The following is a 25,862-nucleotide window of genomic DNA, read 5'->3' on the forward strand; positions in this document are numbered from 1 at the left end:
CACACAGGCTCCACAAGGTGCTTCACACACAAGCTGGGGGCTGTCCCGTGGTGGTCCTTCTGCCAGCCATGGCAACGGTTTGCCTGTCTGTTCTGGAGAGCGCAGGAGACTGAGCTCTTCCCGGTCAGAGCGGAGGATAGCAGAGCTGGGCAGTGTACCTAGCTTAGCCCTAAGCCTCTAATCCTTCTTCCTCCTCCTCCTCCTCTTCCCTCCCTCGCTCGCTCGCTCTCCTCCTCCCTCTCCAACCGCACATTCAATCAGACCCAAATCCCCTAGCTGCCACTGTCGCTGCATTGATCTGTGTCACGGCTGCTTCCACCGCCATCCCCAGCACTCTCTCTTCCAGACAGGAGTGCAGGGCTCTGGCTCCGGCCCGTGTCAGGTGAACCCTCTGTGGGGCCGGCGGGGCTAGGTCGGAGTGGGTGGTGATGGAGGTTGTGGGTTAGGCAGCCTTTGACTGTGTTAAGGTGTGGGCAGTCAGATTGGAGATGACGGCAGGTCTCCTCAGGTCAGACTGGTGCCACCCACCCACACTGCTTGTGTGTGCCACACTGCTTGTGTGTGCCACACAAGCAGGTTGTGACACACACACACACAGATGACACACACACGAGTCAAAACACACATAGGCCTCAACTACCTGTTCTCCTTGACCCTCCGTCACCCCCCTAATCTGACAGACAGGAAGCAGACTGACTCTGACAGGCCTGAGTGCTGCTCAGTACGGCGGCCGTGTTTTGAACCGACTTGCCTGTAAATAACCCAGAGGGGGCCGGCGCGACGCCAGCCTGCTAATCCAGCACTAACCCCCTGGGCTGCTTCCAGGAAGGCCCGAGGACCAGGGTCAGAGGCAGAGTAACACACCAGACCATTCTGAACTCTCCACTCGGGCAATAATAATAGTGGTTGGTCGTGGGAGGACGCACTTTCTTGATCCCTGAGGGGGGACTTGCGGAAGCAGGCCTAATGACCGCTCTCTGTAAACTTCAAAGAGCCCAGGCACTCCATGGACAGACTCGACTCTGCACAACAACCACGGAAAAACACACACACACACACACGTACAATCACACGTCCAGAAAACCCATCATTCAGTCAAACACGCACAACAGGAGCCCCGCAGAGACGAGGACAACCCAGGAAAGCTGCCAGAGACCGTCTTCTCACTGCGTCACCAACGTCACCGCGCTGCTCAAACGGCACACACAGCCTGGGAAGAGTCACACGGCTCAGGAAACAGCCACATGGTGTGTGTGTGTATGTGAGTGTGTGTGTGTGTGTGTGTGTGTGTGAGACAAAGAGATAGAGAAAGAGCGAGAAAGAAATTGAAAGAGTGTGTGTGTGTGTGTACGACTTGATGTCGTTGACGCAGACAGAAATGAGAGATGGATGGCTGGAGGGCCAACTGTGACCCAACACAGAACAAAGGAGCTCCAGCTGAATGGCCGGCCCAGAGGCCCCCGTGCCCCAGACATGGCAGCACCCACACAAACCCCACTGCATCCTGGGTAGAAGAGGGTCCTGGGGAGAGGTCACCAGGGCTGAAAAGCCCTGCTCCACTCTCAGACCAAGCTTTCACCTTGATATTCTTTATCTATTATAAAAGTACAATAGCGGTACAAAATGATTAAATGATCATACAAAAAACCTTAAGCTACATGAAGGGACAGCCCCTTGGCCTTTACTGTATGGTGATAGAAACTCATTGAAAGTGATTGAAACCGGACTGATTCCAGACTGAGGGCTGGTGTAACGGGGAAGGGAGGAGGGGAGGAAAGATGGCAGCCAAAGAGGTGAGGACCAACCTGCTCGCCCATCTGGGTCTTGTCCTTCTCCCGGTCCAGCTCAGCCCTCAGCGCCTGCCAGGGACACAGCACAGACACATCAGGTGACGCGCTTCACATCCTCTTGATGAGAGGCAACGTCAAACACTCGTCTCTGTAGCGTCACTGGATTAGGACTGAAACCATTCTTCAGTCCTAACGATCCCCCCCGACACCCAAACCCATCCACCAATGAGAGACGTTCTACCTGGAGTTCCTCGTCTCTCTGGCCAATGAGAGTGGTGAGTTGTGTGACCTGAGTGCGGAGGTCTGTGGACGTCGGGTCGGTGTTCTGGTCTCTGCTGGCCCGGTGGAGCTGCTGGATCAGCACTTCCTGGTTCTGGACGGACGTCCTCAGCTGTTCGATCACCCTGTGGAGGGACACAGGAAGTGATGCGTGTATTAGTTGATGCGCGTCTCCATCTTGTTGCGTGTATGCTATGCGTGCGCGGGCGTGCGCGTCCAGGTCGTACCCGTCCCTCTCCTGCAGGGCCTGCTGCAGCTGCTGAGGGGCGGGGAGGCCGGAGGACGGCTGGGGGGCGGAGCCGGGGGCGGAGCCGGGGGTCAACCCCAGCGACAGCAGCTGCTTCTCCATCCCGATGCTCCTCATCTTCTCCTGCTCGGCGATGGCGGCCATCTTCTCCACCTCCTCCTCCGCCGCTCGCACGTCCTGACGTGGAGGACAGGCGCCAGTTAACACCGACCAGGCGAGGGTTAGGAAGACCGAAGCTTCGAAATATCCGTTCTAGGGAATTTTTACCACCTAATGGGGTTAACTAATCTGGATTAAAGTACTGGTGAGATATGAGCTTTATCATATAATGGTGTGTGTGAGTGTGTGTTTGAGAGCAACTAGGTCCAACCTGCTCCAGATCAGAGATCTTCTTGCTTAGTGTTCCTCTGAGAGTGCTGATCTCTCTCTGGGCCTGCTCCCTAACACGCTGGGAGTCTCCCGCCTCCCGTCCCGCCAGGCTCTCCAGGGCTTTCCTGGGAGCGACACACACACACACACACACACACACACACACACACACACACACACACACACACACACACACACACACACACACACACACACACACACACACACACACACACACACACACACACACACACACACACACACACACACACACACACACACACACACACACACACACACACACACACACACACACACACACACACACACACACACACACACACACACACACACACACACAGAGATACACACAGAGAGAGATACACACACACAGGCAGGCAGTGAGATGACTGCCTTGGACCCAGGCACAAGAGATGAGCTGGTTCAGGTTGATCAGGACTCACGATGCAGAGACCAGTAGCTCCTGCTTCTCCGCCAGGTCTCTCTTCATGGACTCCACCTCCACCTTCAGCTCGATGTTCTGAGGAGGGCAGAGGAGGACACACTCAAAGCCTCGGAGAGCAGAGCGCAGGCTGTGCAACAGGACATCACATTTGGTTCAAAATGAGTTCACACAGATCATAATTGAACACAAATGCATAGTCCACCTAATATAAAAGAGAATCAAACCCCACACAAATCAAACCAAGACGACCTGTAATACAACCTGATCTAAAACATCTGGATTCAACTTTTGGCAAACACGAGAACCATTTTAAAAGCAACATTATTTATTCATTTCGATTTTGTGTGCTTCCTTTGGAGTCGTTCCTCTGCTGAGTCGGAGACCATATAGGGTAAGCTTCTCGTGGACGGTTGGAGTGTTGGAGTGTTCACAGAGAAGCTGTGCACCAAGCCCACGCTTCACCAGGAGCCTGGGGTTGGACAAACCAAAGCAGGCTGACCATAAGAGCGGCATTGTGAGTGTCTGCCAGGTGTTTGAGGAGGAGATCAACAGCAGGCTCCAGCCCCAACATAAAGCACTCAGATGTTGGGCCCTGGGGGAGGGAGTCTGGAGGACGGAGCGGAGGGCTGGAGGACGGGGGGGGGGGGGGGGGGGGGGGGGCTGGGACAAAGACTTGTTGTACTCGGGACGGGGGGGTCAGGCACAGGGTTGGAGCTGCTAGGCTGTGGTGTCGTTAAGGCCCGGGGCTCAGACTGAGGCTGTGGTGTCATTAAGACCCGGGGCTCAGACTGAGGCTGGGGCTGTGGTGTCATTAAGACCCGGGGCTCAGACTGAGGCTGGGGCTGTGGTGTCATTAAGACCCGGGGCTCAGACTGAGGCTGGGGCTGTGGTGTCGTTACGGCCCGGGGCTCAGACTGAGGCTGGGGTTGTGGTGTCGTTAAGGCCCGGGGCTCAGACTGAGGCTGGGGCTGTGGTGTCGTTAAGGCCCGGGGCTCAGACTGAGGCTGGGGCTGTGGTGTCATTAAGGCATGGGGCTCAGACTGAGGCTGGGGTTGTGGTGTCATTAAGGCATGGGGCTCAGACTGAGGCTGGGCAGATGATGGAATACTGGGCTGTGGTTGGACGGGCCTGGGGTGGTGTCGTCTGTCTAAACATCCTGTCCAAGATGAATCAGAGGGAGTCACATAGCTGGGACTTGACAACACTGAGGGGAGTCAATGACAGAATGTGCACCGGGTGTGCTTGTGCACATGCAGCCAGGACACCCATACACACGAGTAAGAGAGAGTGAGAGAGAGACATAGACAGAGAGACAGGGAGAGAGACCGAGGGACCAACTCGAGACGGACCGTTTTGTAGATGTCCTCTGTGGAGTCGTCACATTTCTGCTGCATGTGCTCCTCCATGAAGTAGATCCTCAGCTTCAGGTTGAAGTTCTCCTTCTTCAGGGCGGTGATTTGCTGAGGAAGGGCAGAGGCAACGTCAGCACACTGAGACGTGACGCTTCTCCTGTGACTGGGGACAGGAGTGGCCTGAGGAGGCACACTGGCCTTCAGACACACAGCGGCGAGGCTGATGGGAAACGGTCGCTGGGGACGAATGATCCTCTTTCTGTCCATCTGTCGCCAAATGCTGTTAGTTAAAACACAACAATACTAACGAGGTCAAACAGAAGAGACCATGTGAGCATTTTCATCCCTGGAGAAAGAGCAGGCGTTTAAGAGCATGCCTCTGTGAGCAGAGGGAGAGAGGGAGGGAGAGAGAGAGGGACAGAATGAGAAAAAGAGAGAATGAGAGAGAGAAAGGGAGAAAGAGCACTGTATTCTAGTTTCTATTGAGGGCTTCTGTTTGGTCAGGGGATGGAGAAAAAGAAAAGAGAGTCTGAGTGTGTCTGAGTGTGTGTGTGTGTGTGTCTGAGAGTGTGTGTGTGTGTGCGTCAGACTGTGCATCATTGTGCAGCAGGCCTATAACTACACACATCTGGGGCTGGGGGTTGGGCAGGGGATGAAGTGAGAGTGTGTGTGAGTGTGTGTGTCTCTGTAACAGAGTGTGTGTTTGAGAGTGTGTCCGTGTATGTGGGGGAAGGCAGAGTCTGTCCAACTCTACAGAGCTCTAATCATACAGTCAGCATGCAGGGAAATCTGAGTAGACCACAAAAAATGCATGCTTCGGAGCACTCCGATTCACTCTCTCTCTCTCTCAAGTCTCCTTCCTTCATGCATGTTCACCACTACATCTCCATACATGGCTCCCCCCCCCCCCTCCGGGTTGCCAGGGCAGCAGAAGGTGTCTCAACCCCCCCCCCCCCCCACATAATGTGGTTAAAAGGTCCACAGCACTACCCACCAGATGGAATGGGAGGTGCAGAGAATATCGTGCAGGGGGGGAAAGAGCTGTGTTTCGTGGGACAGACAAGCACTCACGTTCTCATAGTCCTTCATGGTGAGCGCCTTGACGGGAGACATCTTGTCTGGGAACGACAGAGCTGTGGGACAAGAGAGAGAGGAGGTAGGAGGGCAGGCGCCACACACACACGAGGACCTCGGCGCCGTGCGACCCACTATGACGTGAAAACACACTCTCGCCAGAGAGACCAGCAGAGGTGAGAGGGGGAGAGAGAGAGACCCGCTGCAGAGCTGCCCCGTTTAGACATGCACAGGTCGGGGAGCCAGCCGGCCCTCTAACCACACGGCTCATATGACACTATAAATGATTCAGCTGCACGTTTCACGCCGAAACGGTCTTCATTGTGACGCTCCGTTTCCGCGACAGCCTGGGCTGCGGCCGTTCTCCACATCTTGGTGTCCAGACACAGGAAAGAAGCAACGTGGATGACTATCTAGCTCTGCTGATGGTCCGTTTGTCCGGAGCTCCCAGCAAGCCCCGTCTGTAAAGACTCAAAGTTGGGCCCACGTGTCAGAGGCCAAGTCTCCGAGTCACAGACGGTTCTCCAGGAGTCACGGTCACCCCGGAGTCACGGTCACGGTGCCTGGCTGTCACCCTCGGGTCACCCCGCTGCCCACACAGCTATAAATGGCTCAGGTGTTCTGTTACCTAGGGGATCTACAGCTGATACAGACAGAGAGCTGGCCAAGTGTGTGTACGTGTGTGACATGTTTGCTACCAGTGGATTCATTGGTGCGTGTGTGGCCGGGACAGCCAACCGCTTTGCCATTCGGATTTGAACCTGGAGCCAGTGAATTAGCTGTTCGTACAACCTTTAGTTTCTCTGTGTCTTGTCTCCTCTCAAACTGTTTGGAGCTGACAAGGCGAGACTTCCTGTTCCGACAAGAACCGGGAATGAGCAGGGAGCTAATTAGCAAGATCTCTCTCTCTGCCTCTCTCTCTCTCTGGGGGCACAAGACACTGGAGTCACGGCAACGCACCAGAAGAGACATTAATGAACACTCATGGGATGGGGGGGGCGGGAGAAGAGAGAGAAAGACAACAACAGATAAACAGAAAGCAATGACAGGAGATTTGACAGGAGAAAGAGTCAGTGAGGGAGAGAGAGAGAGTGAGAGAGACAGAGCGAGGGAGACAGACAAAGAGAGAGAGACAGACAAAGAGAGAGAGAGCTGAGAGACTGCAAGCACCATACCTGTCATGCTGTCCATGGAGAAGTCCCCAGCATCTGGGAGTCTGGATCTACAGCTGGTGAGACACAGTCACATCAAGCCCATTAGAGAAGCACAGACGTACCGGGAGCATAGTGCTCCACAGATTCAACCAGCTGAGGTATTGGATGCAGTAGCATCACACAGATGCATCAAACTCCCCAAAGCATCACAGCTGTAATGATTAGCCAGCTTAATGTAGCTGATCCCTCCTGCGAGCCGGAGTGCTGGACACGAGCGCGCAGATGAGAAGCGCGTTTGGTGTTTGTGCATTACTCACGCTCGCCTGGCCCCTGAGGAATCTCCAGAAATAGCTGGAGTCTGGAGAATGACTCTGGGCTCAGTTTAACCTGCTCTGACAGTGGCTGCTTCCCAACTGCCCGCTGTTTACCAGTGTGTGTGTGTGTGTGTGTGTGTGTGTGTGTGTGTGTGTGTGTGTGTGTGTGTGTGTGACCATGTGCCAGTGGCATGCAGGCTCTAATGTTCAGACAGAGGGAGTGCACTTTCGCAAACTGCCAAAGCCAGGAGGGTGGAGTTTTCACACTTTTTAAAATGAAAATAATTTCACACTGAAGTAGAACATGTATATACTGCATGTTTAATGTACAGACTACCCTGGCATCATGTAAAACAAATGCACCAAGCAGTAGTGTTTGGCAGCCTAAAATGTATTTCTATGGTTGACAAACAGAGCTGTGGTGTTGACCAGCAGGACAAGGATGAGAACAGTGGCGTTAGGCACAGAGACCAAACATTTCCCCACACACCACATCTGATCTGGGCATGGTTAATGACACATTATCGGGATAACGACACCAAGATCGACATATTACATTGCAAAAACCACGGTGCCACATTAAGACACAAACGTCCAGCATCGCGTGCTCTGAGATCCAAAGATGGGTCAAAAATAGATGGTGTGCAGGGCCTTGTCCCATGACTGGACGCGAAGCCATGCTGGACATGAACATGACTTGCAGGGTAGTCCATGATCAGTTATTTGAACCTGATCTAGAGGTGGTGACTCTTGGCTCCAATAATATGTACAGCTGCTCTGTATGATTTCCTTCCTACCCCCCCTCCTTCCTGGCAGTAAAGGGCAGTTGATCCCTCCCCCCTACCCAGTCCATAATCAGAGTCAACAGCTTTACAAGCCAGGACCAGTATTCTTAATGCATAGGCTAGAAGCTAAGCCTGATTCTTGACTCCAAGACATGTCTAAATGAAAATTTGTTCTTAAAAATGATGGTCAAGGTCAGGGCTGAGCTTTAATCTGTGTCCAGTAAACTGTTTCCATCATCATAGAGCAAACCAGCTCCAGCAGAGGTCCAGCACTGACCCCCGACCCAGTGACATCAGACAGGAACAATGACATTGAGCTAACAGACTGCCGATGAACAGACCAACTAGCGCAGACACCACACCACACATATGTGTTGTTACAGCAACTGATATAACTGCAGGATAGGCCACACCAGTAAGCTCTACAATCACCAAGTCAGCATGAGAATGGTGACTAAGATGGTCACCATTCTTTGGTGTTAATCAGACAATATGACAAAAGCAACATGTTTCATAGCTGGGTACAGATGGGTACTATAAGTGCGCTGAAAACACTAACTGTAGTAAACAACAAATACTTTACTCCTCATTCAAAATCTGCAATACAACCAGAAGCTGTAACAAGCCTCTGCAACAAAGAAGGAATAAACACCAACTTCCTCTTCTTACGCGTTCCTGTTTGTAAAAAAAAAATCCTTTTTACAAGTAGGCCTAGTACAATAGAATGTTAAATAATGGCGAGGAATATTTTATATTATATTTTTGATCTTCGTAGCAAACGTAGTAGTAACCGAACTAAGGTTTAATTGCAGAGCTGAGGAGAGCCGGGTGTCAGAATTGTGTAATTCACACCATTGCTTTTCTTAACGTCTTGTGTTACCGTGGTGGCTTGCCACCTGGATAACCCCGTTAAAAACACAGGTTTAATACTACGGAGATGCCACTGGTGGTCTATTTATCAAAATACAGCAACTATCCAACGTTAACTAAACCACTACACTCTGAAAGCATTGTTTTAAGCATGATACGGCTACAATACTGTCGGGTATAGATTCAAGGATAGAGATTGACCTACCGATATTACACCAACTTCATCGTAAGCATCCAGTTAAGAAATGGAAGAAAGAAAAGTTTTCTAACGCATAGAATTGGCGAACAACATCCTTGCTAAGGACCTTCAAAGTTGCACAGCTGGCTGATGAATTCCGCTATGAGAGCACCAACAAATTTCCGCTTTTCACGTGTTCACGACAAATATGACAGGGCTGTGTGTACGACAAGGGTAGAAGGGATGTAGCTTAACTGGGTAGCAGGTTTACAGTAGCAGCTACATGGGTTCATAAAAAACAACCTAGGCTAGCTATTCTAGCTCTCGTTGAGCGACAGATGATGATCACCCAAACGCTAGCTATAATGCTAGCTAGACGTTTGCCAGGTTTTCAACCGAGTCTGGTAACTTACTTGAGAGCTAGCCATGTAGAGCTAGAGCTAATATTATTATATTCAAACTGACAACGTTAGCTAGTTTTAAATCCATCACGCCCGCCACACGATTAATGACGAATTAAAATAGACTAAACGTTTTACTAGTTAGCGAAATAGCTAGCTTAATTTGACACAACATCCTATCCTGCTGGCTTGCAGTTGTAGACAATCAAAGTAGCTAGATACCTAGCTGTAGTGTAGGTGTAGTAGTGATAGCTTCCGTTTTATTCTAAAAATTCCACTGTTATGGTGTAGGTAGCAAAACAGTGAGAGATATAGTAACCTAATACCTATCTAGCTAATACAAGTATCTCTGGCATTAGCTAGCTAGCAACATAGCTTAGTTAGCACGTAGCTAGCTGAGAAAACTAGCTATATTAATGTCAGACTAGCTAAATCTGTTTTCTTACCTTCCATTTATGTCTAAGGGAAGCGTCTGATCCTCCCCGAGAACGGAATCCATCATAGCCACCGTATTCATCCAACTCGAGTTGTTCAACTTTTGGGGTTCTTATTCAAATCAGCTTTCATTTTGATAGTCTCACGTCACCCCTGTGTTTGTGTATACGCGTTGGAAATTCTAGGGTGGAGATACCCAAACCGGCGCGCAGTGACAGTAGCACAGCGATTGGTCAAAACCAGAGCCCATAGCCATGTCCCACTCCGTTCAAAACTATTGCCATACACGCGTCATTGGTCACAAATAGATGACAATGTATGCTTCCAAAATTGAAATGAATACGAAAGTACTTGGGTTTACCATAGAATTGTGTTGAAAGCAGGAATTATTTGAAGAAAGGATTAAGGTATACCTCAATTATTCTGTCTCCAGAATGAGAGGCTACATGTTTAGACCAAGTGAAATCAAACATTGACTACCTACACCTAACCGTGTCCTACCTGTTTTTGCAATGCCTGGCTGGCTGGCTCAAGTTTCAAATACTGGCGGGATCGGACCTCTTTCTTTCTCTTTCACACACAGACATACACAACAACACTCACGCATTTTTATGTTATTCCTGTGTACTAGTAATGCCTAGGACGAACAAACAACAAACATTATCCAATACATGTTGCTGAATGAATATAAATAGTTTCCTATTTGAATGTTACTTCTGATAAGCTCGTCATCATCAAATTACTCTGTCCCAGATAAGTTGACATTTTCTACCACGTTTTCTATCCAGTTTTCTTTCAAGAAGAAATTGTTCGTAAAGTGACAACTCAACGTACGGTATAAAATAAGACATTGGTTCTACCTAGTGGACAAATAGCAATACTGCAAGCTTTAGAGAAAAACGTATTTGTAATGGGTATGCAAGTATTTAAACCAACAGGTCCAAACACAGTTTAAAAAGTATTTATTGAACAACTCAACATTGTACATAAAAATGCAATGGAAAGACAAATGTATGATGGCACCTGTAATAGTCTGACATGGAGAGTTGTGAGATATTTGGCAAATATTTTCCAAGAAGGAAATAGAGTAGGCTACACAGGCACCAGAGAATTAGCCTGGCTCTGCCCTCCTACGTACTGCCGCTAATTTTAGGTCTAGGTCTGGGATTTCAGTGTTTTAGTCGGTTTTCAGAAACAATTTTTTGTAGGTCCAATCAGCGAACAGAGGGAGTGGCTGAGAACGATGACGTTTATGTCGTGCACTAGTTTGAGTTGTAGTTCAGTAATGGCGGCGGTAAAAGATGCGAGCGAAGCTATTCTGCGGTTGTGGCAACTCTTCCGAATATCCATAAATTAAAGCCGGAGCAAGAACAATCCTTGCTGAGTTTTGTTGGTGGCCATGATGTTGTGGCCCCCCTCCCCACGGGGTTCGGGAAAAGACACTCAAGCCACTTTTTGTCACAAAAACTGAATTTCAGCCTAAACCGTGCAACGGAACGTAAATAAAAATACAAGCAACTCAATCGCTACCAAGACGAAACTTTTGACACCGACGTTGTCTATGTAGTCCAAATATTGACGGATCCTTAGGGGTAGGGTTGCCACCTTCAATACAGAAAAATAAGTGTACGCGGGGGTATCGCCAAGAGACCCGCCCTTCTCTGACTCTGGCCGTGAACCAGGAAAAAAAACGATCAAACCAACAATGGCAGCGAGTATTACCCAATCACTGGCAGAATAGGACGAGTCTTCACAGAATTCGGGTGGGATGATTTGAATGGGATGCTGCATTTGAAGACAACTCAGAAAATACGGGACAAAACCCGTCCCGTATTGATTCAAAACGGGACGCGCTATTTTATTGTCAAATACGGGACAATTCCGTATTTTAAGGGACGGGTGGCAACCCTACCTGTGGGACACTGTCATCATGGTCAAAATGTGCACAAAATGTGCAACACAAATCATTACATGTCGTAAATAAGCTAATTATTATTTTGCTGCTAGAAAATTAACACACATAGGCTACATTTACACTAGCTTGGCCATGCTCCGACTAAAGGTCTGTGACGTCACTGCAAGTAATTGGTTGATGCTGCCTGAGAGGGTCAGGGGGATGACTGTGTCAAACTGCTTGTGCTCCTTTACATCTAACTACTCTATCCCAGATAAACACCACATTTTATTTCATGAAGAAATTGTTCATAAAGCGACAACTCAACCAACTGTATAAAATAAGACATTGGTTCTACCTAGTGGACAAATAGCGACACTGCAAGCTGTAGAAAAAGAAATATTTTTATTGGGTATGCAAGTGTTTAAACCAACAGGTCCAAACCCAGTTTAAAAAGTATTTATTGAACAACTGAACATTGTACATAAAAATGCAAGGGAAAGACAAATGTATATTGGCACCTGTAATTGTCTGACATGGAGAGTTGTGAGATATTTGGCAAATATTTTCCAAGAAGGAAATAGAAATAGAGTACACAGGCACCAGAGAATGAGAGCTGAGAGCTCCTCAGAGTAATGTGTAAAACTGTGAGGTATTCTTAAATCATTTGAACGTTTTAAACTGATTTACAAAAACAGAACTTTCACATATTGACATAAGTTTCTTTAAAAACACTAGTTATAGCCGGTACAGTACATGTTTGATTATCATAGAGAGGAAAATAATCTGAGAAGGACAAAACAAAAATTAAAAAAATAAACGACAATAAACATTGCAATAAATTTGTTCTCTGGAGCCCCAAATTTACACATAAAATAAAAATCTATAAACTCCAAGACCAGTTGGGCAAACTGATACATAAAGTTATCAGAGAAAAGATCTTTCATTGCTTTGACAAAGAGAGCCTTGCTCATTCGGCAACCACGGTAAAACAACATTTAAATAACATTAAATTAGCAAGAGCGGATCCACTGTATACAACACGGCTTGCATAATTATACACATTTGTGTTCAATATTAACGAAAGGCTTTTCCTATTTAATCATCCCTATCTGTAAAATATTACCTACATTGGTGGGATTTGTACAGATTAACTGATAATGCCATGTTTAAAAAATGAAAACATCAAACCCTGTCTTTTTATGAATGGATACACAATTAATAATCAAAAATGTTCTTCAATATTTCTCCAATATTCCTTTCAAATAAAACATTTTCTTCTCAGAGTGTTGATGTCAAGTTGGTTTGGTTTTGTGGCAGAAGTTTAACTGAATGTTAAGGACAAGTTCATCCAGTTATCTATTCAGTTATTTGATCTTTTATCACATCTATCTATGTAGGGTGCATTACAGATGCTGAACTTTGGTGACATGGATGTGTGTGTTTGTTTGCTTTGGCAGAGTGGTGTGACCTGTTGTAAGAGCACCAGGTTACCGTAGCACCTCAGACTAGGTGGATAGCACCGCTTCAGTCCTGCTTTGTTATACTTCTGACTCCCGTTCTCACTTGACTATTAGGAACATGAACAACTTAGACCAGCACCATGTTTTTGTGGGACGGGGAGGAGACCAAGCAGGTGTGATCTTCTCCTTCCATACCTTCTCCTATTGAGCTAGAAGGGATAGGATATGATCCTATGGGGCCTAGCTAGAGGGATAGGATTCTATGGGCCCTAGCTATAAGGGATGTGATCCTATGGGGCCTAGCTAGAGGGGATGTGATCCTGGGGGCTATGAGTATCTATCTATCTTTGGCAGGAGCAAGAACTCTAGTTCTGGGTATGAACTGGCATATGGCACTGGTATAGGACCAGTTGACCCTCCCAGAGTTCTAACCTTTACCATGCATAGGGAAATGACCAAACTGACTTTAGATCAGTTCCTTGGCTGACCTCGCCAGACAGAGAGAAGGGGTCCTGCACCTTTGGGAAACATGTAAAGTTTTCTTATAGGGATTCTGTTTTTGTGCTTTCTGCTAATTTGACATTACCAAAGAAAAGGTGCAGGGTCTCCCTGTCCAGATTCACACAGGCAAGATAGAGTGAGAGAGAGGGGGGGGGTAGGGGGGGGGGGAGATAGGACGAGCACCTCTGGCACAAATGAATAAACAGCACCCCTGAATGGACATTATCCGACAACGTCTGGAATATAATATAAAACTATCTTTATATTTTCTATTGCACTTGAAGATTATTTCTTTACATGAAGTTATACATGTTTAAACGTTAAAGAATAAGCATACATACGTATATATGTACATTTAATTGCTCCCAATTACTTGAATTATTGTCTCGAACAGAATGTTGTTCCTTTGTATTTTAAAGTACACACTGTATAATAATTTACTATAAGTTTCTCGGTAGAGGGAGGGGAGTTGGCAGTATTGACTTGGCCTGACTCTCCCTCGACCTGGCATTGTTCCAGAGAGGGAGTGTGTGTGGGGCTTCAAGCGTGGTCTCCGAGCACACATCCACAGCCTGCTTGGGGGTCAACCCTTCCCTGAACAGCTGGAAGGATGCATTGCCTTTGTTTTGAGGAACTGCTAGTTCGAGAACTCCACTCCTCTTCCTTCTCTGTTCATCTTCTTCCACCTCATCCATGCCCCCTGTTCCGTCACCTCCTCCCTCTGTTACATCAGTCTAATGAGAGAAGGGGGTAGCAGTGTGGGGTGAGGTGGTGATGTGTGGGGGAGGCGGGTGTCCCTTCTGGACCATGCTTTGTCAGGGTGGGAGAGAGTGGGAGGGGGGGTGTCTGAGAGGTCAGGGTCCGTCCCTGCTCACACACACACACACATACACACACTTACACAAACACGCACACACACTGGGCTGCCTTACAGGAAGCACACAGGTCCGACCTCCAGGTGGTAGTGAGATCCGGGCGTGGTCAGGGGCAGGTTGTAGATGTTCACCACAGGGAGAAGCTGGGGGTCCTGGGAACGCAACAGGAAATGGGTCTGGTGCCAACGGCCATCCTTCATCTGAAATACACACACATACATACAAAATATGGTAGTAGAGCATTTCTCTGGGAATTGTAGTTTCCAAAGAGATGAGAGAAGGAGAAACTGGAACATTGTGTAGAACATCTAGTTTAGAACATCTAGAGTGGAACAGGCAGTCCATACCCAGCAAGAGTCTTCGAGAACGTAGGGCTCTAGATCTCCCCCCACCTCGATCATCTCCCCGCTCCAGGCCCTAAAACGCACGGCCTCCTGGGAAGGTGGCAGGTCAGGGGAGGTCCTCCAAATGGAAATGTTCAGGCAGTGGATGGTCACGTGCTGCACTGCCTCGGAGCTCAGCAGGTGCAGGAAGTTCATCTGGACACGCCCCACACTCATCTCCAACTGCCAAGCCAATCAGAACCGGTGGTCAGTTTGGTGAGGTTTTCAGAGTAATGTTTCTACAAAGTTCTAGAAGTATTTTTGCAATGATATTGGGTTAATGTGAGTCGTTTCAAGAATTCTGGACACGTAGGAAGCATTGTAGTCCAAGATGAACCCTCAGAGAACATTGTTGAGTAGAACAAATATTTGATGTTACGGTGTTATGTTTATTTGGAAGGATGCTTCTCAGGGTTCCTAACTGTTTCTGGGCTGATTCAGTACCTTGGAGACAGTGATGGGTCTTAGACAGGTCTGCCCTCCTCCTGTGAAGTTGCAGGACACCTCTATTGTGTCTGAGGAGCAGCCAAGGTTTGGGTCGACCCAGTAAGTGCCTGAGAAGAAAAGAACTACGATCAATGCTGGGTCTCTCTCTCTCTCTCTCTCTCTCTCTCTCTCTCTCTCTCTCTCTCTCTCTCTCTCTCTCTCTCTCTCTCTCTCTCTTACAAACATGTTCCCTCTATCTCTCTCTCTCTCTCTCTCTCTCTCTCTTACAAACATGTTCCCTCTATCTCTCTCTCTCTCTCTCTCTTACTCTTACAAACATGTTCTCTCTCTCTCTCTCTCTCTCTCTCTATCTCTTTCTCTCTCTCTTACAAACATGTTCCTCTCTCTCTCTCTCTCTCTCTCTCTCTCTCTCTCTCTCTCTCTCTCTCTCTCTCTCTCTCTCTCTCTCTCTCTCTCTCTCTCTCTCTCTCTCTCTCTCTCTCTCTCTCTCTCTCTCTCTCTCTCTCTCTTACTCTTACTCTTACAAACATGTTCTCTCTCTCTCTCTCTCTCTCTCTCTCTCTCTCTCTCTCTCTCTCTCTCTCTCTCTCTCTCTCTCTCTCTTACTCTTACAAACATGTTCTCTCTCTCTCTCTCTCTCTCTCTCTCTCTCTCTCTCTCTCTCTCTCTCTCTCTCTCTCTCACCATCGTTCATCCTCTGTTCACAGCTGTGGAGGTCCCTGCAGATGCGTGCGGGGTTGTCACGGGTGCCCAGTGGGTTCTTCAGGCTCTGGACCAGGCTGCTGAGGTAGTGGAGGGTCTTGAAGATCTCTGTGCCCTGATCCAACATGGGTAGGTCCATCAGCGGCTTGCTCTGCAGATGGAGGGGCAGATGTGAAAGGAGGGAGGGAGAAGATAGAGTGAGCAGGTTTGGAGAGAGGCAGATGAAAAGCGCCAAAGATAAAGAGGGATGTGGAGCGAAAAAAGGAAAGAGAAAGGAAAAACAGAATGAGATGAATTGACTGACTGACACACAATATTCATGAGTAAATTCGAGATCATGATTAACACACTGATAACACGGTTGTGACTGTCTGTGCAGCTCTGACTGACCTCGGTCCTGAGTGGAGAGTGAGAGTCCACAAACACTTGCAGCCCTTCGTCTCTCTGAAACACACACACTCATGGTTACACCTGGCCTGATCCAGTGATGTCTTAGATACGGATGTTTGATGGCATGAACAGACTTACGAATGAGAGAGGGATACCGGGAGGACCCTGGAGAGAGCGAAAACAAACACGTAACTTAAACACACACCTGAAGTAAGGCATTTTCTCAAATCAACACAACAGTGTACATGGACAGAACAACAGACAGTAGAGGACTTACTGGGGGTCCTGGAGGTCCGCGAGGTCCAGGAGGACCCTGTGAGACAAAACAAACATCTCTATCATGTTATCTTCCAGCTACACTATGATTGAACACCTGTTTTCAGAACAAAGGGAGCATCTTGTCATTGTGTAATTGAACAATACACCAGACCGCACACATACCCTGGGGCCTTGTATCCCCTGTTCAGAGAAGACAAAGAAGACAAAGAAATTCATGTCAGGTTCATCGTATGGATATGGTAGATGCTTCTTCCATAGCTCATGTGAGGCTGGTTCTGCAGGTCTGAAACACTCACCATCTCTCCACGGCTGCCCTTGTCTCCTTTAGGTCCCTGAGGAAAGGCATGTTTACCGTTAGAAAGGAATCAGGAATGAAGATGGGATGAGAGGAGGAGAGAGACATGCATTGTAGCAGAACAGGAACAGTAGGTCAACTACTCACTGTGCTGCCATCAGGTCCTATAATGCCCATGGGACCAGTCACTCCACTTCTGCCCTGTAGAAGAGAAGAGACGACTTTATTCACCCTCACATGGGGACATCCATCCACAGAGGGAGGGATAGACAGAGGGGACGGGGGAGAGAAAGATAGGGAGATGGAAGTCAAGAGGGCGCGATTGTGAGAAGGTGAGAGATATTAGTAGTCATATTGGAGTGATCTGTGCTTTCGTTCTTCTTACCACGGTCCCCTGTGGTCCTTTAGGTCCCTGTATGCCCTTGGGCCCAAAGTCCCCTGGAGGCCCCTGCCAACAACACAGACATGAACATCGTTATCTCCTTCACACCCAACACGCCTCCTTCACACACAACACGCTTACTTCAGACAGCGTCACGTGTTGACACTGCAACTTTATATATTATAAATCATGCACAGCACCCCCCCCCCCACTCCCATGACCCCCCCCCCCCCCAAACAGACTTGACCGAAACACAAGAACCTTGCCCATCTTTCACTGTCGCACTGTGTGTGCGTGTGTATCCGTGTGTGATTTACTGATTTGCTGTGTGGTAGGCGTGTGTGTGGACCGGGTTGCATTTAAACAGCTGTGTTTGGTCCTGTGAAGAGGGTTTACTGCAGTGTGAGGGGCAGAGCCAGGGGTGTTTATGAGATGGGGTCTCGGAAAGGCTACAAATCTTCTCCTGCTTTAGCTCTCCCCCAGGGAAGACAGCTACTACTGTAGAACAGCTATGACAAAACCTTGCCCTCCACACCCTCTCTCTCTCTCTCTCTCTCTCTCTCTCTGCTTCTCACTCCATAATTCTCCACTCTCTCTCTTCCTCTCCCTCCTCACCCCCTCTCTCTCTTTCTTCCTAATCCTCTTTGCTCTCTTTCTCTTCCTCCAACTCCCCCTCACCCCTCCTCACCCTCTCCTCCTCCCCTTCTCCCATCTCTACTTCACCTTCACCCAACTTGATGAGTTGCTGGGTCATTCGTTTTTGTGGTGATGTTTACGGTGAAGTCTTTATGACAAACCTGCAGCTTCAAGTCGAGGGTTGTCTACCTACCTTTGGACCGAACACTCCCAAAATTCCTGGGAATCCTGACTCCCCAGGATCACCCTGGAGCAGAGATGACAGACCGTTACTCAAGCATCCACATACTACTACCAGCCACACACAGAACAACGAGCAGGATGCTGAAGAGGACTGAACAGTCCTCACAATTACACAACTGAACCGGAGCCTTTGGGCTGAGCTGTGGTTCCATCCCAACCTACCGGCTGTCCTTTGGGCCCCTGGTCCCCCTGTGGTCCGGGGAGGCCCATCCCTCCTCTGAACCCCCTCTTCCCTGGGGAGCCGGTCTGGCCCGGGAGCCCCCGTTCTCCCTTGGGTCCGAACGTTCCCTGCTCACCCGGCAACCCTGGCCCGCCCAACTTGCCGCGGGCACCGGCGTTGCCAGGTACACCAAACTCCCCGTCGTCCCCTTGCTCGCCCTGCGGCGGAGAGACGGAGAGCGGACCGCTCACGTTACAATGTTGGAGTATCGCACATTCACCCTCACACTGGGAATACCACATCATCCTGTCTCACCGGCACGCCCATGCTCCCGTCCTTCCCCGGAGCTCCGTCCGACCCCGGGGCGCCCTCCTGCCCCTCTCTGCCCACCACGCCCCTCGGACCAGGCAGGCCCACCACACCCTGGGGAGGAGGAGAAGGAAGAAGGGATGAGATGCAGTTGGAACCACTGAGAACCGAATGAGATGGAGCGCGAGGGAGCGAGAAGGACTCAGGCAGGACAGGGCATGCCTCCTTCCTTACCAGAGTTCCTCGGGTCCCCTTCTGTCCTCTCTGACCCTGCTTGCCCTTCTGACCCTGGAGTGTACGAGGTGGAGGGAGAGAGGGCGGCGGGGCGAGAGAGAGGAAGAGAGAAGTGGGGAAGGTCAGAGGGAGGAAGAGAGAAAGACGGAAGGAAAGAGAGAGGGAAGGGAGAGAGAGGGGGGAAGAGAGAGAAAAGAAAAGGAGTGAGAGAACGAGGGAGCGAGATAGGCAGGAAAGAGCAAGAAAAAGGAGACAGGAAAAACGAGAGAAGTGGTTGAGAGGGTTGCAATAGTAAAACAATAACAATTCTAACTCAGACTTCAAAGCACACAGTGAAGGTGACAGCCACAGTCGACTAGGGTTCCACAGAGCCCTGTCAATATTTGTGCCGTGACAAATGCACCCATGTGTTTGTGGGTAACGAAGGTCTCCATCCTGAGTGGATTAGATTGCATTTGGGCTCGCGGGGGGGAAGGGGGGGGGGGATCAATGCAGAGTGTTGACAGGAAGAACAATGAGACAGACTGGAGGTTTGGACTGACTCTGATCTAAAGCAGAGCAAGAGAAATGGACTGAACATCAACACTGTCACACTTCGCCAGAAGGAGGTTAGAGGATGCACACACACGCATACACATTCAGTACGTGCACACACGCACATGCACACACCCTGAACACACACATTCATCGGAGCCATGCTATTTTGACACCCTTACTAGATCTCCTTTGGCTCCTTTGGGGCCTTGCTGTCCGCGAGGTCCAGCGTGACCCTGCAACATCAGATTAGAGAGCAGAGATGAGCAGAGCGACCACACAGGCCAGCCATGTTCCCACTGATCCAGGTGCAGCGTCTGAAAACATGAGTGGAAACCATCACTCACGGGCAGGCCGGTGGCGCCATGCTTGCCTCTGTCTCCATCCACACCTGGCTGACCCTGTGGAAAGGTCAAAGTTCAGCACCGACAGTCTTTCATTTAACCTGGTATTTATTTAACTTATTTGTGAATGTCTTTATTCCTTTATATCCTTTCCAAGAGGGAGAGCCCTGTCTACATGATTAAAAGAGCATAACTGGGAGATAGAAGTACAAAAGAAATACCAATTTGGTATATTAAAATATTCATTAATCAGTATGAATCTAATCTAAGTCTGGATCTAAGTCCAACGATAATGGCTGAATGGCACTTTGGGCCGACTTACTATGTATCCTGGGTCCCCCGACTCGCCCCTCTCCCCCCTGTTGCCTGGTGGACCCTGGAATACACAGATTTATGATCAGGAGACACACACCGTGAACGCCCCACTCATAGTAAATTCAAAGGGAAAGTAACAGGAGGACAGTGAGAAGAGGATAGAGAGATAGGGAGGGAGTAAGAGTAGAGGAACGTACGATGTCACCCTGAGGACCAGGAGGCCCCTCCACCTTCCCATCATCCCCTTGCTCACCCTAAAGGGAAAGAGAGAGACGGAGATATGTTATCATTATTAGCATATGGCCGATGATGGCACATGCGAATGTTTGTTTCTTTTGTTTCTTCCACGATTGATTGAGATCAGTTGTTCCGTTACAGATGGTATAGACACAGTTGGACAACACCACCACTCGCTGACAGCGTGCTGAGCTGGGGTGATAAAACATCATCTGAACCAGAGTGGTGTCTGCACTGTGGCTAGCATGCGCAGGGTCCTAACTGCATCCACATGGTCAAAATGAAGAAACACCTCCTCGCAGGAGACAGGAGGAACCAGCCAGCGTATAAGAACCAGATGCCTGCTTCTCCTTCTTCTTCTCGCGTCCTCGCCTTCTCCTACTCTTTTGTTCTCTTCTCTGTCTCTCTAGCTCTTTTTTCCTCTCTCCTTGGGTGTAAACCGGGAAGCATGCAGTGCTGATTCTGCGGTTCAGTGACTAGTGCCAAGCTAGCCTGGTATGGCTGTAGAGACGCTAGCTACATCTGAAGCAGGTTTTAGCGGATGTCAACAGCACTCAGACCTCTGTGTTGTTTCAGGGTTAAGAAACGGTTGGGGTAGACAGAGAGGTCACTGAGGTCGCACAAAAAGTCTGCTGGTCTTGTTGGGCGTTCAAACTCAATAGGACCGACAGGGCAGGGACAGGAAGGATGTAATTTCACGTGAGGAGATGAGGGTTAGCTGTGCTGAGGAGCAGACGCTCTCACCTGTCCAATCCCATTAGCTGAGCTCAGGGACTAAAGAAGGAAGGTGTCATTTCTCAAGCAGGTAAAAGGAGGCCTGAGGAATATAGGCTGGTGATGGAGCCGGGGGATATGGATGTGCGGGGGAGGGGGTTAGACATCAAGTGAGGGAGGTGTACCTTTTCACCTTTTGGTCCTGGACGCCCTATTGGGCCCTGGGGTCCCTGGTGACCCTGCATAGACACACACACACACACACACACACACACAATGGACCCTGTGACAAACTCTGTATACATAGGACAGATCAAAAGTAATATATTATTCAAACAACGGGTGAACTTACCTCATAACCAGCCAGACCTAGCTCCCCTTGTTGACCCATTCTACCTGGGGCCCCCTGAGAAGAGAAGACAACAGGACATGACTGAGCCAGTCTTTCCCAAATCTTCCATAAACTCATCACACTCACAGGCCCAAGAGTATAGCCAACTCAGTGTTGCTCTACATTTTCATTGAAACCTAGGCTTGGTTCATGAAGGCTGTTTTGTTATATGTTTGTATATTGTAGAATGGTCTACTTTACCACAGGTCCAATGGTTCCTCTTGAGCCCTTTGGCCCAACAAACCCAGTTGGTCCCGTCTTCCCGACTGTTCCAGTCTCCCCCAGGTGACCCTGGTGACCTTTGGCTCCCTGGATACACAGGCATCATGGGAAAGATAGAACACGCTCACAGACTGAACTGACTGACAGGATAGGTTAACAGCTCGTTTGTGTTGGAAACCAACGAAGAGACAGGTTGCAACAGTGATGGTTTTTGTTGGAACGCCAGTGTTATGAGGGGGTTTTGAGGGAGTGTTTGAAAATACCTTTGGTCCCAGCTTGCCTCGTTCACCAATCTGGCCAGATTTGCCTTCCTGACCCTGGAGAGGAGACAGGCAGAAAGTTGCTTTTCTGTGTTCTGTTTCTACTCAAAGCGATCTGACACTTTTAGTTCCTCATTCAAGAGAATGGAGTATGAACGGAGAATGAACAAGACTGGCTGTGTTGCAGGTTGGGTAGTTGGGTGTGTTAGGCTTAGGGTTAGATTGGGTGTGTTGCCAGGTTGGGTGGTTGGGGAGGGGGTTGAGTGTGTTGCCAGGTTGGGTATGTTGCCAGGTTAGGTGGTTGGGTATGTTGCCAGATTGGGTTGCCAGGCTGGCCACTCACTCGAACGCCGGTGAGTCCAGGATCTCCAGGAGGACCTTCTTTTCCCTTCAGTCCAGTTTCTCCTTTCTCTCCTTTGTCTCCCTCCTGCCCCATGTCACCCTTCTCACCCTAGAACACATAAATATACACCACACACACACACACACACACACCACACACACACACACACCACACACACAAGGAACAGTTTTGTTTCAAGAACCGGTGCAAGAACAACAACAACATCTCTCTAGCTATCAACCACATCTATCCAGAGTACAGTCTATTTGAACTGCTGCTGTAGATTTGAGATGAACAACATGTGTAAAGAACCTTACGTGTGAGAAGCTAACTGGCCACAAGGGGCAAATCTTTGGATTAAAAGAGTGAGTCGGCGATTCAGTTAGGCTTTACCTTGGTTCCATCAGGACCAGAAAGCCCAGCTTCTCCCTCCAGCCCTGGTTCTCCCTACACACACACACACACACACACACACACACACATACATACATACATACAAACGCACAAACACAGTAGGCCTTATAGGAAGAGTTTCCATTATAAAATACAGTAGTAAAATACAGTAGTCTGAACTGATAAGACTGCAGCAGCAATGAGAGTTCAGATGTTCAGTACATCAGTAATACTGACCCGTTGTCCTACTAGTCCCTGTTCTCCTATGTTCCCAGCGGCTCCAAGAGCTCCCTGACACACACACACACACACACAGATAGTATATTATCCATAAATTGGCAGCACACATGTTTTCACTGACAGACCACATGTTTAACAAAGTGTCCATTTAAAGATGGAGGACAATCAGTGACAGGAGGACAAATGATGGTACAACAGTGGCTGGGTGATCTGGCAGGCAGGCTGGGTGATTAGAGGCTACATGCTTTACAGTTATGGGCTTGTGGTTGGTATGGTTTATGGCTAGGGGCCTGTCGTCTTCACAGGGACCCCAGTCTGCTTCACAGGCCTCCTGGGGAGGTTAACCAGGGGCTTCTGGATAGGCTTGGGAGGTGGGAGTAGGGGCAACGAGGCTCCACACACTGAGGGGTTTTATAATGGAGAAGCAGGGAGCAGTGTTAGTGTTCTGCGTATGGGTGTGGGTGTATGCGAGTGCGTGTTTGCATGCACTGTGTGGGTCTAGGGCCTTACAAGAGTTCCAGTGAGAGAGTTCTGCTTGAAAACACCGGGAGAGAGAGAGAGTGTGTTTGAGAGCCTACCTTCTCTCCGGGCTCGCCTAGCAATCCGGACTCTCCAACCTTGCCCGGAGGACCCTGGTAGACGAGGAGAAAGAGGAGGTGGGAGGAGGAGGATGGCAGACGTGGAAGAGGAGGAGTAGGAGGAGATGTTGGAAGAGGAGGAGCAGGAGGACAAGATGGAAGAGGAGGAGCAGAAGGAGATGGTGGAAGAGGATGGTGGAAGAGGAGGAGCAGGAGGAGAAGATGGAGGAGGAGGAGCAGGAGGAGAAGGTGGAAGAGGAGGAGCAGGAGGAGAAGATGGAAGAGGAGGAGCAGGAGGAGAAGGTGGAAGAGGAGGAGCAGGAGGAGAAGATGGAGGAGGAGGAGCAGGAGGAGAAGATGGAAGAGGAGGAGCAGGAGAAGATGGAAGAGGAGGAGCAGGAGGAGAAGATGGAAGAGGAGGAGCAGGAGCAGAAGATGGAAGAGGAGGAGCAGGAGGAGAAGGTGGAAGAGGAGGAGCAGGAGGAGAAGGTGGAAGAGAAGGAACATGAGGCGGAGGGAGGAGGCAAAAGAAAAAAGGAAGATGGGGAGGAGTGGAGAGGGAGTGGAGAGAGGAAAGGGAAAGGATGACAGAGAAGAAAGAGGGGAAAGACAGAGTAAAGGCAAAAGAAGAATGGAGAGAGAAAGTAGAGGCAGAAGTGGAGCAGAGCACAGAAAGAAGAGTGTTACTCAAGGTTTGGCTCTCCTCGCCTCTGTTTCCGTTCATTTGTTTAATTGAGAAGATCCTTCGAATCGGATATCATGAAGGATTCAGTTGTGAGGTGAACAACTGTCTGCTCGGCAGTAAATCAGTTAGCTCCATGAACACACACAGAGACAAGAACTCACCTTCAGACCAATCTCTCCTAGTGGTCCCACTGTCCCTGGTGGCCCTGGGGGTCCCTGTTGGACACACGCACACACACATGTACAGAGTTACGACCACGCCAGTGAAACATGAGCCAGCAACACATCACTGTCAGGACGCCATGTGTGTCTCAGCTAACTGTAAACCTGCCAGATCAGTCCCATTCACCATCTGTACTCCTTGCCTCCTTGTCCCTCACTCTCTCTCTCCCTCCTTGTCCCTCACTCTCTCTCTCCCTCCTTGTCCCTCACTCTCTCTCTCCCTCCTTGTCCCTCCATTGAACAAAATGAAAGACTAAACATATTCTCTCCTTCTAGGATTCTCAGGAGTCACCTCTCTGGACTCAAGGTTACGCTAGGGTGAGGATGTCCTTAAACTCTGTATGACCTGTGTTGATATGGGGCCAGCTTCCTGTTTGACCTGTATTGGTAAAGGGACAGCATCATGTTTGACCGTATTGATACAGGGCCAGCTTCCTGTATGACCTGCATTGAAACGGGGCCAGCTTCCAGTATGACCTGCATTGAAACGGGGCCAGCTTCCAGTATGACCTGCATTGAAACGGGGCCAGCTTCCAGTATGACCTGCATTGAAACGGGGCCAGCTTCCTGAATGGTGTGTATTGATAGGGGCCAACTCTATATGGCTCTGTGACTCCACTAAGGTCAATGTCAGTACCTGAGAACAATGGGCTCTGTCACTGAGAACAGCTGCAGGCCTGAGCAGGAGGGATGGGAGGAAGAGAAAGAGAGAGCAAGAAAGGTAAGAGAATGAGACTCACTGGTTCGCCCACTATTCCCTTGTCTCCTGGAGGTCCAGAAGGTCCTTGGATACCCTGCAGACAGAAGGTCGGAGAGGTTCAGAAAACACACACATTACATTTAGTCATTTAGCAGACGCTCTTATCCAGAGCGACTTACAGTAAGTACAGGGACATTCTCCCCGAGGCAAGTAGGGTGAAGTGCCTTGCCCAAGGACACAACGTCATTTTTGCACGGCCGGGAATCGAACTGGCAACCTTCAGATTACTAGCCCGACTCCCTCACCGCTCAGCCACCTGACGCCCCGCACACACACACACACAGATGTAAATAGGCACACGGAAAGAGAGTAAGCTGAGCGACAGGAAAAGGACCTAAAGAAAAACTGTCAACATTAACAATGCCTTCATCTTGAGTGACACTCGAATATAATAACAGCCTCGCCACTATAAACACACACATCATTTAGGCAGAAACACGTTAACACAATAACTTCCATAACACAGTAACACACACAGAGAGACACACAGCTCAGACTACTACTTGGACTGGATTAGGCAGAACGTGCTGTCATATGATATGCACCTGCTATAAAAGGCATAAGCGTGGTGTGTTAGTGTTATCTGAGATGTGAGGAGGAGGGGAGGGGAGGGGAGGGGAGGGGAGGGGAGGGGAGGGGAGGGGAGGGGAGGGGAGGGGAGGGGAGGGGAGAGGAGGGGAGGGGAGAGGAGAGGAGGGGAATGGAGGTGAGTGGAGAG

The 25,862-nt window shown here is 49.2% G+C and overlaps 2 protein-coding genes across 2 annotated transcripts in view; both read right to left on the bottom strand.

Moving 5' to 3' along the window:
* Nucleotides 1–9,862, bottom strand: part of cdk5rap2 (CDK5 regulatory subunit associated protein 2) — a 34,476-nt gene extending 24,614 nt beyond the window's left edge. Inside the window, exons 1-9 of the mRNA XM_067249674.1 lie at nucleotides 9,726–9,862; nucleotides 6,753–6,805; nucleotides 5,575–5,636; nucleotides 4,501–4,611; nucleotides 3,150–3,226; nucleotides 2,687–2,810; nucleotides 2,297–2,493; nucleotides 2,032–2,194; nucleotides 1,806–1,859 (exon numbers count right to left, since the gene is read on the bottom strand). Of these exons, the coding sequence (XP_067105775.1) occupies nucleotides 1,806–1,859; nucleotides 2,032–2,194; nucleotides 2,297–2,493; nucleotides 2,687–2,810; nucleotides 3,150–3,226; nucleotides 4,501–4,611; nucleotides 5,575–5,636; nucleotides 6,753–6,805; nucleotides 9,726–9,796 (912 nt within the window). The 5' untranslated portion in view covers nucleotides 9,797–9,862. The remainder of the gene's footprint in view (nucleotides 1–1,805; nucleotides 1,860–2,031; nucleotides 2,195–2,296; nucleotides 2,494–2,686; nucleotides 2,811–3,149; nucleotides 3,227–4,500; nucleotides 4,612–5,574; nucleotides 5,637–6,752; nucleotides 6,806–9,725) is intronic.
* Nucleotides 9,863–11,994: 2,132 nt separating this feature from the next.
* col27a1a (collagen, type XXVII, alpha 1a) overlaps nucleotides 11,995–25,862 on the bottom strand; it is a 74,993-nt gene continuing 61,125 nt past the window's right edge. The window contains exons 32-60 of the mRNA XM_067250231.1: nucleotides 25,125–25,178; nucleotides 24,325–24,378; nucleotides 23,479–23,532; nucleotides 22,898–22,951; nucleotides 22,661–22,714; nucleotides 22,268–22,375; nucleotides 21,928–21,981; nucleotides 21,644–21,751; nucleotides 21,404–21,457; nucleotides 21,237–21,290; nucleotides 20,298–20,354; nucleotides 20,108–20,161; nucleotides 19,789–19,842; nucleotides 19,624–19,677; nucleotides 18,908–18,961; nucleotides 18,680–18,787; nucleotides 18,367–18,582; nucleotides 18,155–18,208; nucleotides 17,329–17,391; nucleotides 17,091–17,144; nucleotides 16,945–16,980; nucleotides 16,811–16,828; nucleotides 16,647–16,682; nucleotides 16,508–16,534; nucleotides 16,370–16,423; nucleotides 15,962–16,130; nucleotides 15,275–15,384; nucleotides 14,795–15,013; nucleotides 11,995–14,647 (exon numbers count right to left, since the gene is read on the bottom strand). Of these exons, the coding sequence (XP_067106332.1) occupies nucleotides 14,501–14,647; nucleotides 14,795–15,013; nucleotides 15,275–15,384; nucleotides 15,962–16,130; nucleotides 16,370–16,423; nucleotides 16,508–16,534; nucleotides 16,647–16,682; nucleotides 16,811–16,828; nucleotides 16,945–16,980; nucleotides 17,091–17,144; nucleotides 17,329–17,391; nucleotides 18,155–18,208; nucleotides 18,367–18,582; nucleotides 18,680–18,787; nucleotides 18,908–18,961; nucleotides 19,624–19,677; nucleotides 19,789–19,842; nucleotides 20,108–20,161; nucleotides 20,298–20,354; nucleotides 21,237–21,290; nucleotides 21,404–21,457; nucleotides 21,644–21,751; nucleotides 21,928–21,981; nucleotides 22,268–22,375; nucleotides 22,661–22,714; nucleotides 22,898–22,951; nucleotides 23,479–23,532; nucleotides 24,325–24,378; nucleotides 25,125–25,178 (2,232 nt within the window). The 3' untranslated portion in view covers nucleotides 11,995–14,500. The remainder of the gene's footprint in view (nucleotides 14,648–14,794; nucleotides 15,014–15,274; nucleotides 15,385–15,961; nucleotides 16,131–16,369; nucleotides 16,424–16,507; nucleotides 16,535–16,646; nucleotides 16,683–16,810; nucleotides 16,829–16,944; nucleotides 16,981–17,090; nucleotides 17,145–17,328; nucleotides 17,392–18,154; nucleotides 18,209–18,366; nucleotides 18,583–18,679; nucleotides 18,788–18,907; nucleotides 18,962–19,623; nucleotides 19,678–19,788; nucleotides 19,843–20,107; nucleotides 20,162–20,297; nucleotides 20,355–21,236; nucleotides 21,291–21,403; nucleotides 21,458–21,643; nucleotides 21,752–21,927; nucleotides 21,982–22,267; nucleotides 22,376–22,660; nucleotides 22,715–22,897; nucleotides 22,952–23,478; nucleotides 23,533–24,324; nucleotides 24,379–25,124; nucleotides 25,179–25,862) is intronic.

The sequence above is a fragment of the Osmerus mordax genome, chromosome 14 (genome assembly GCF_038355195.1).
Source record: "Osmerus mordax isolate fOsmMor3 chromosome 14, fOsmMor3.pri, whole genome shotgun sequence".
In the NCBI taxonomy this organism is placed as follows: Eukaryota; Metazoa; Chordata; class Actinopteri; order Osmeriformes; family Osmeridae; genus Osmerus; species Osmerus mordax.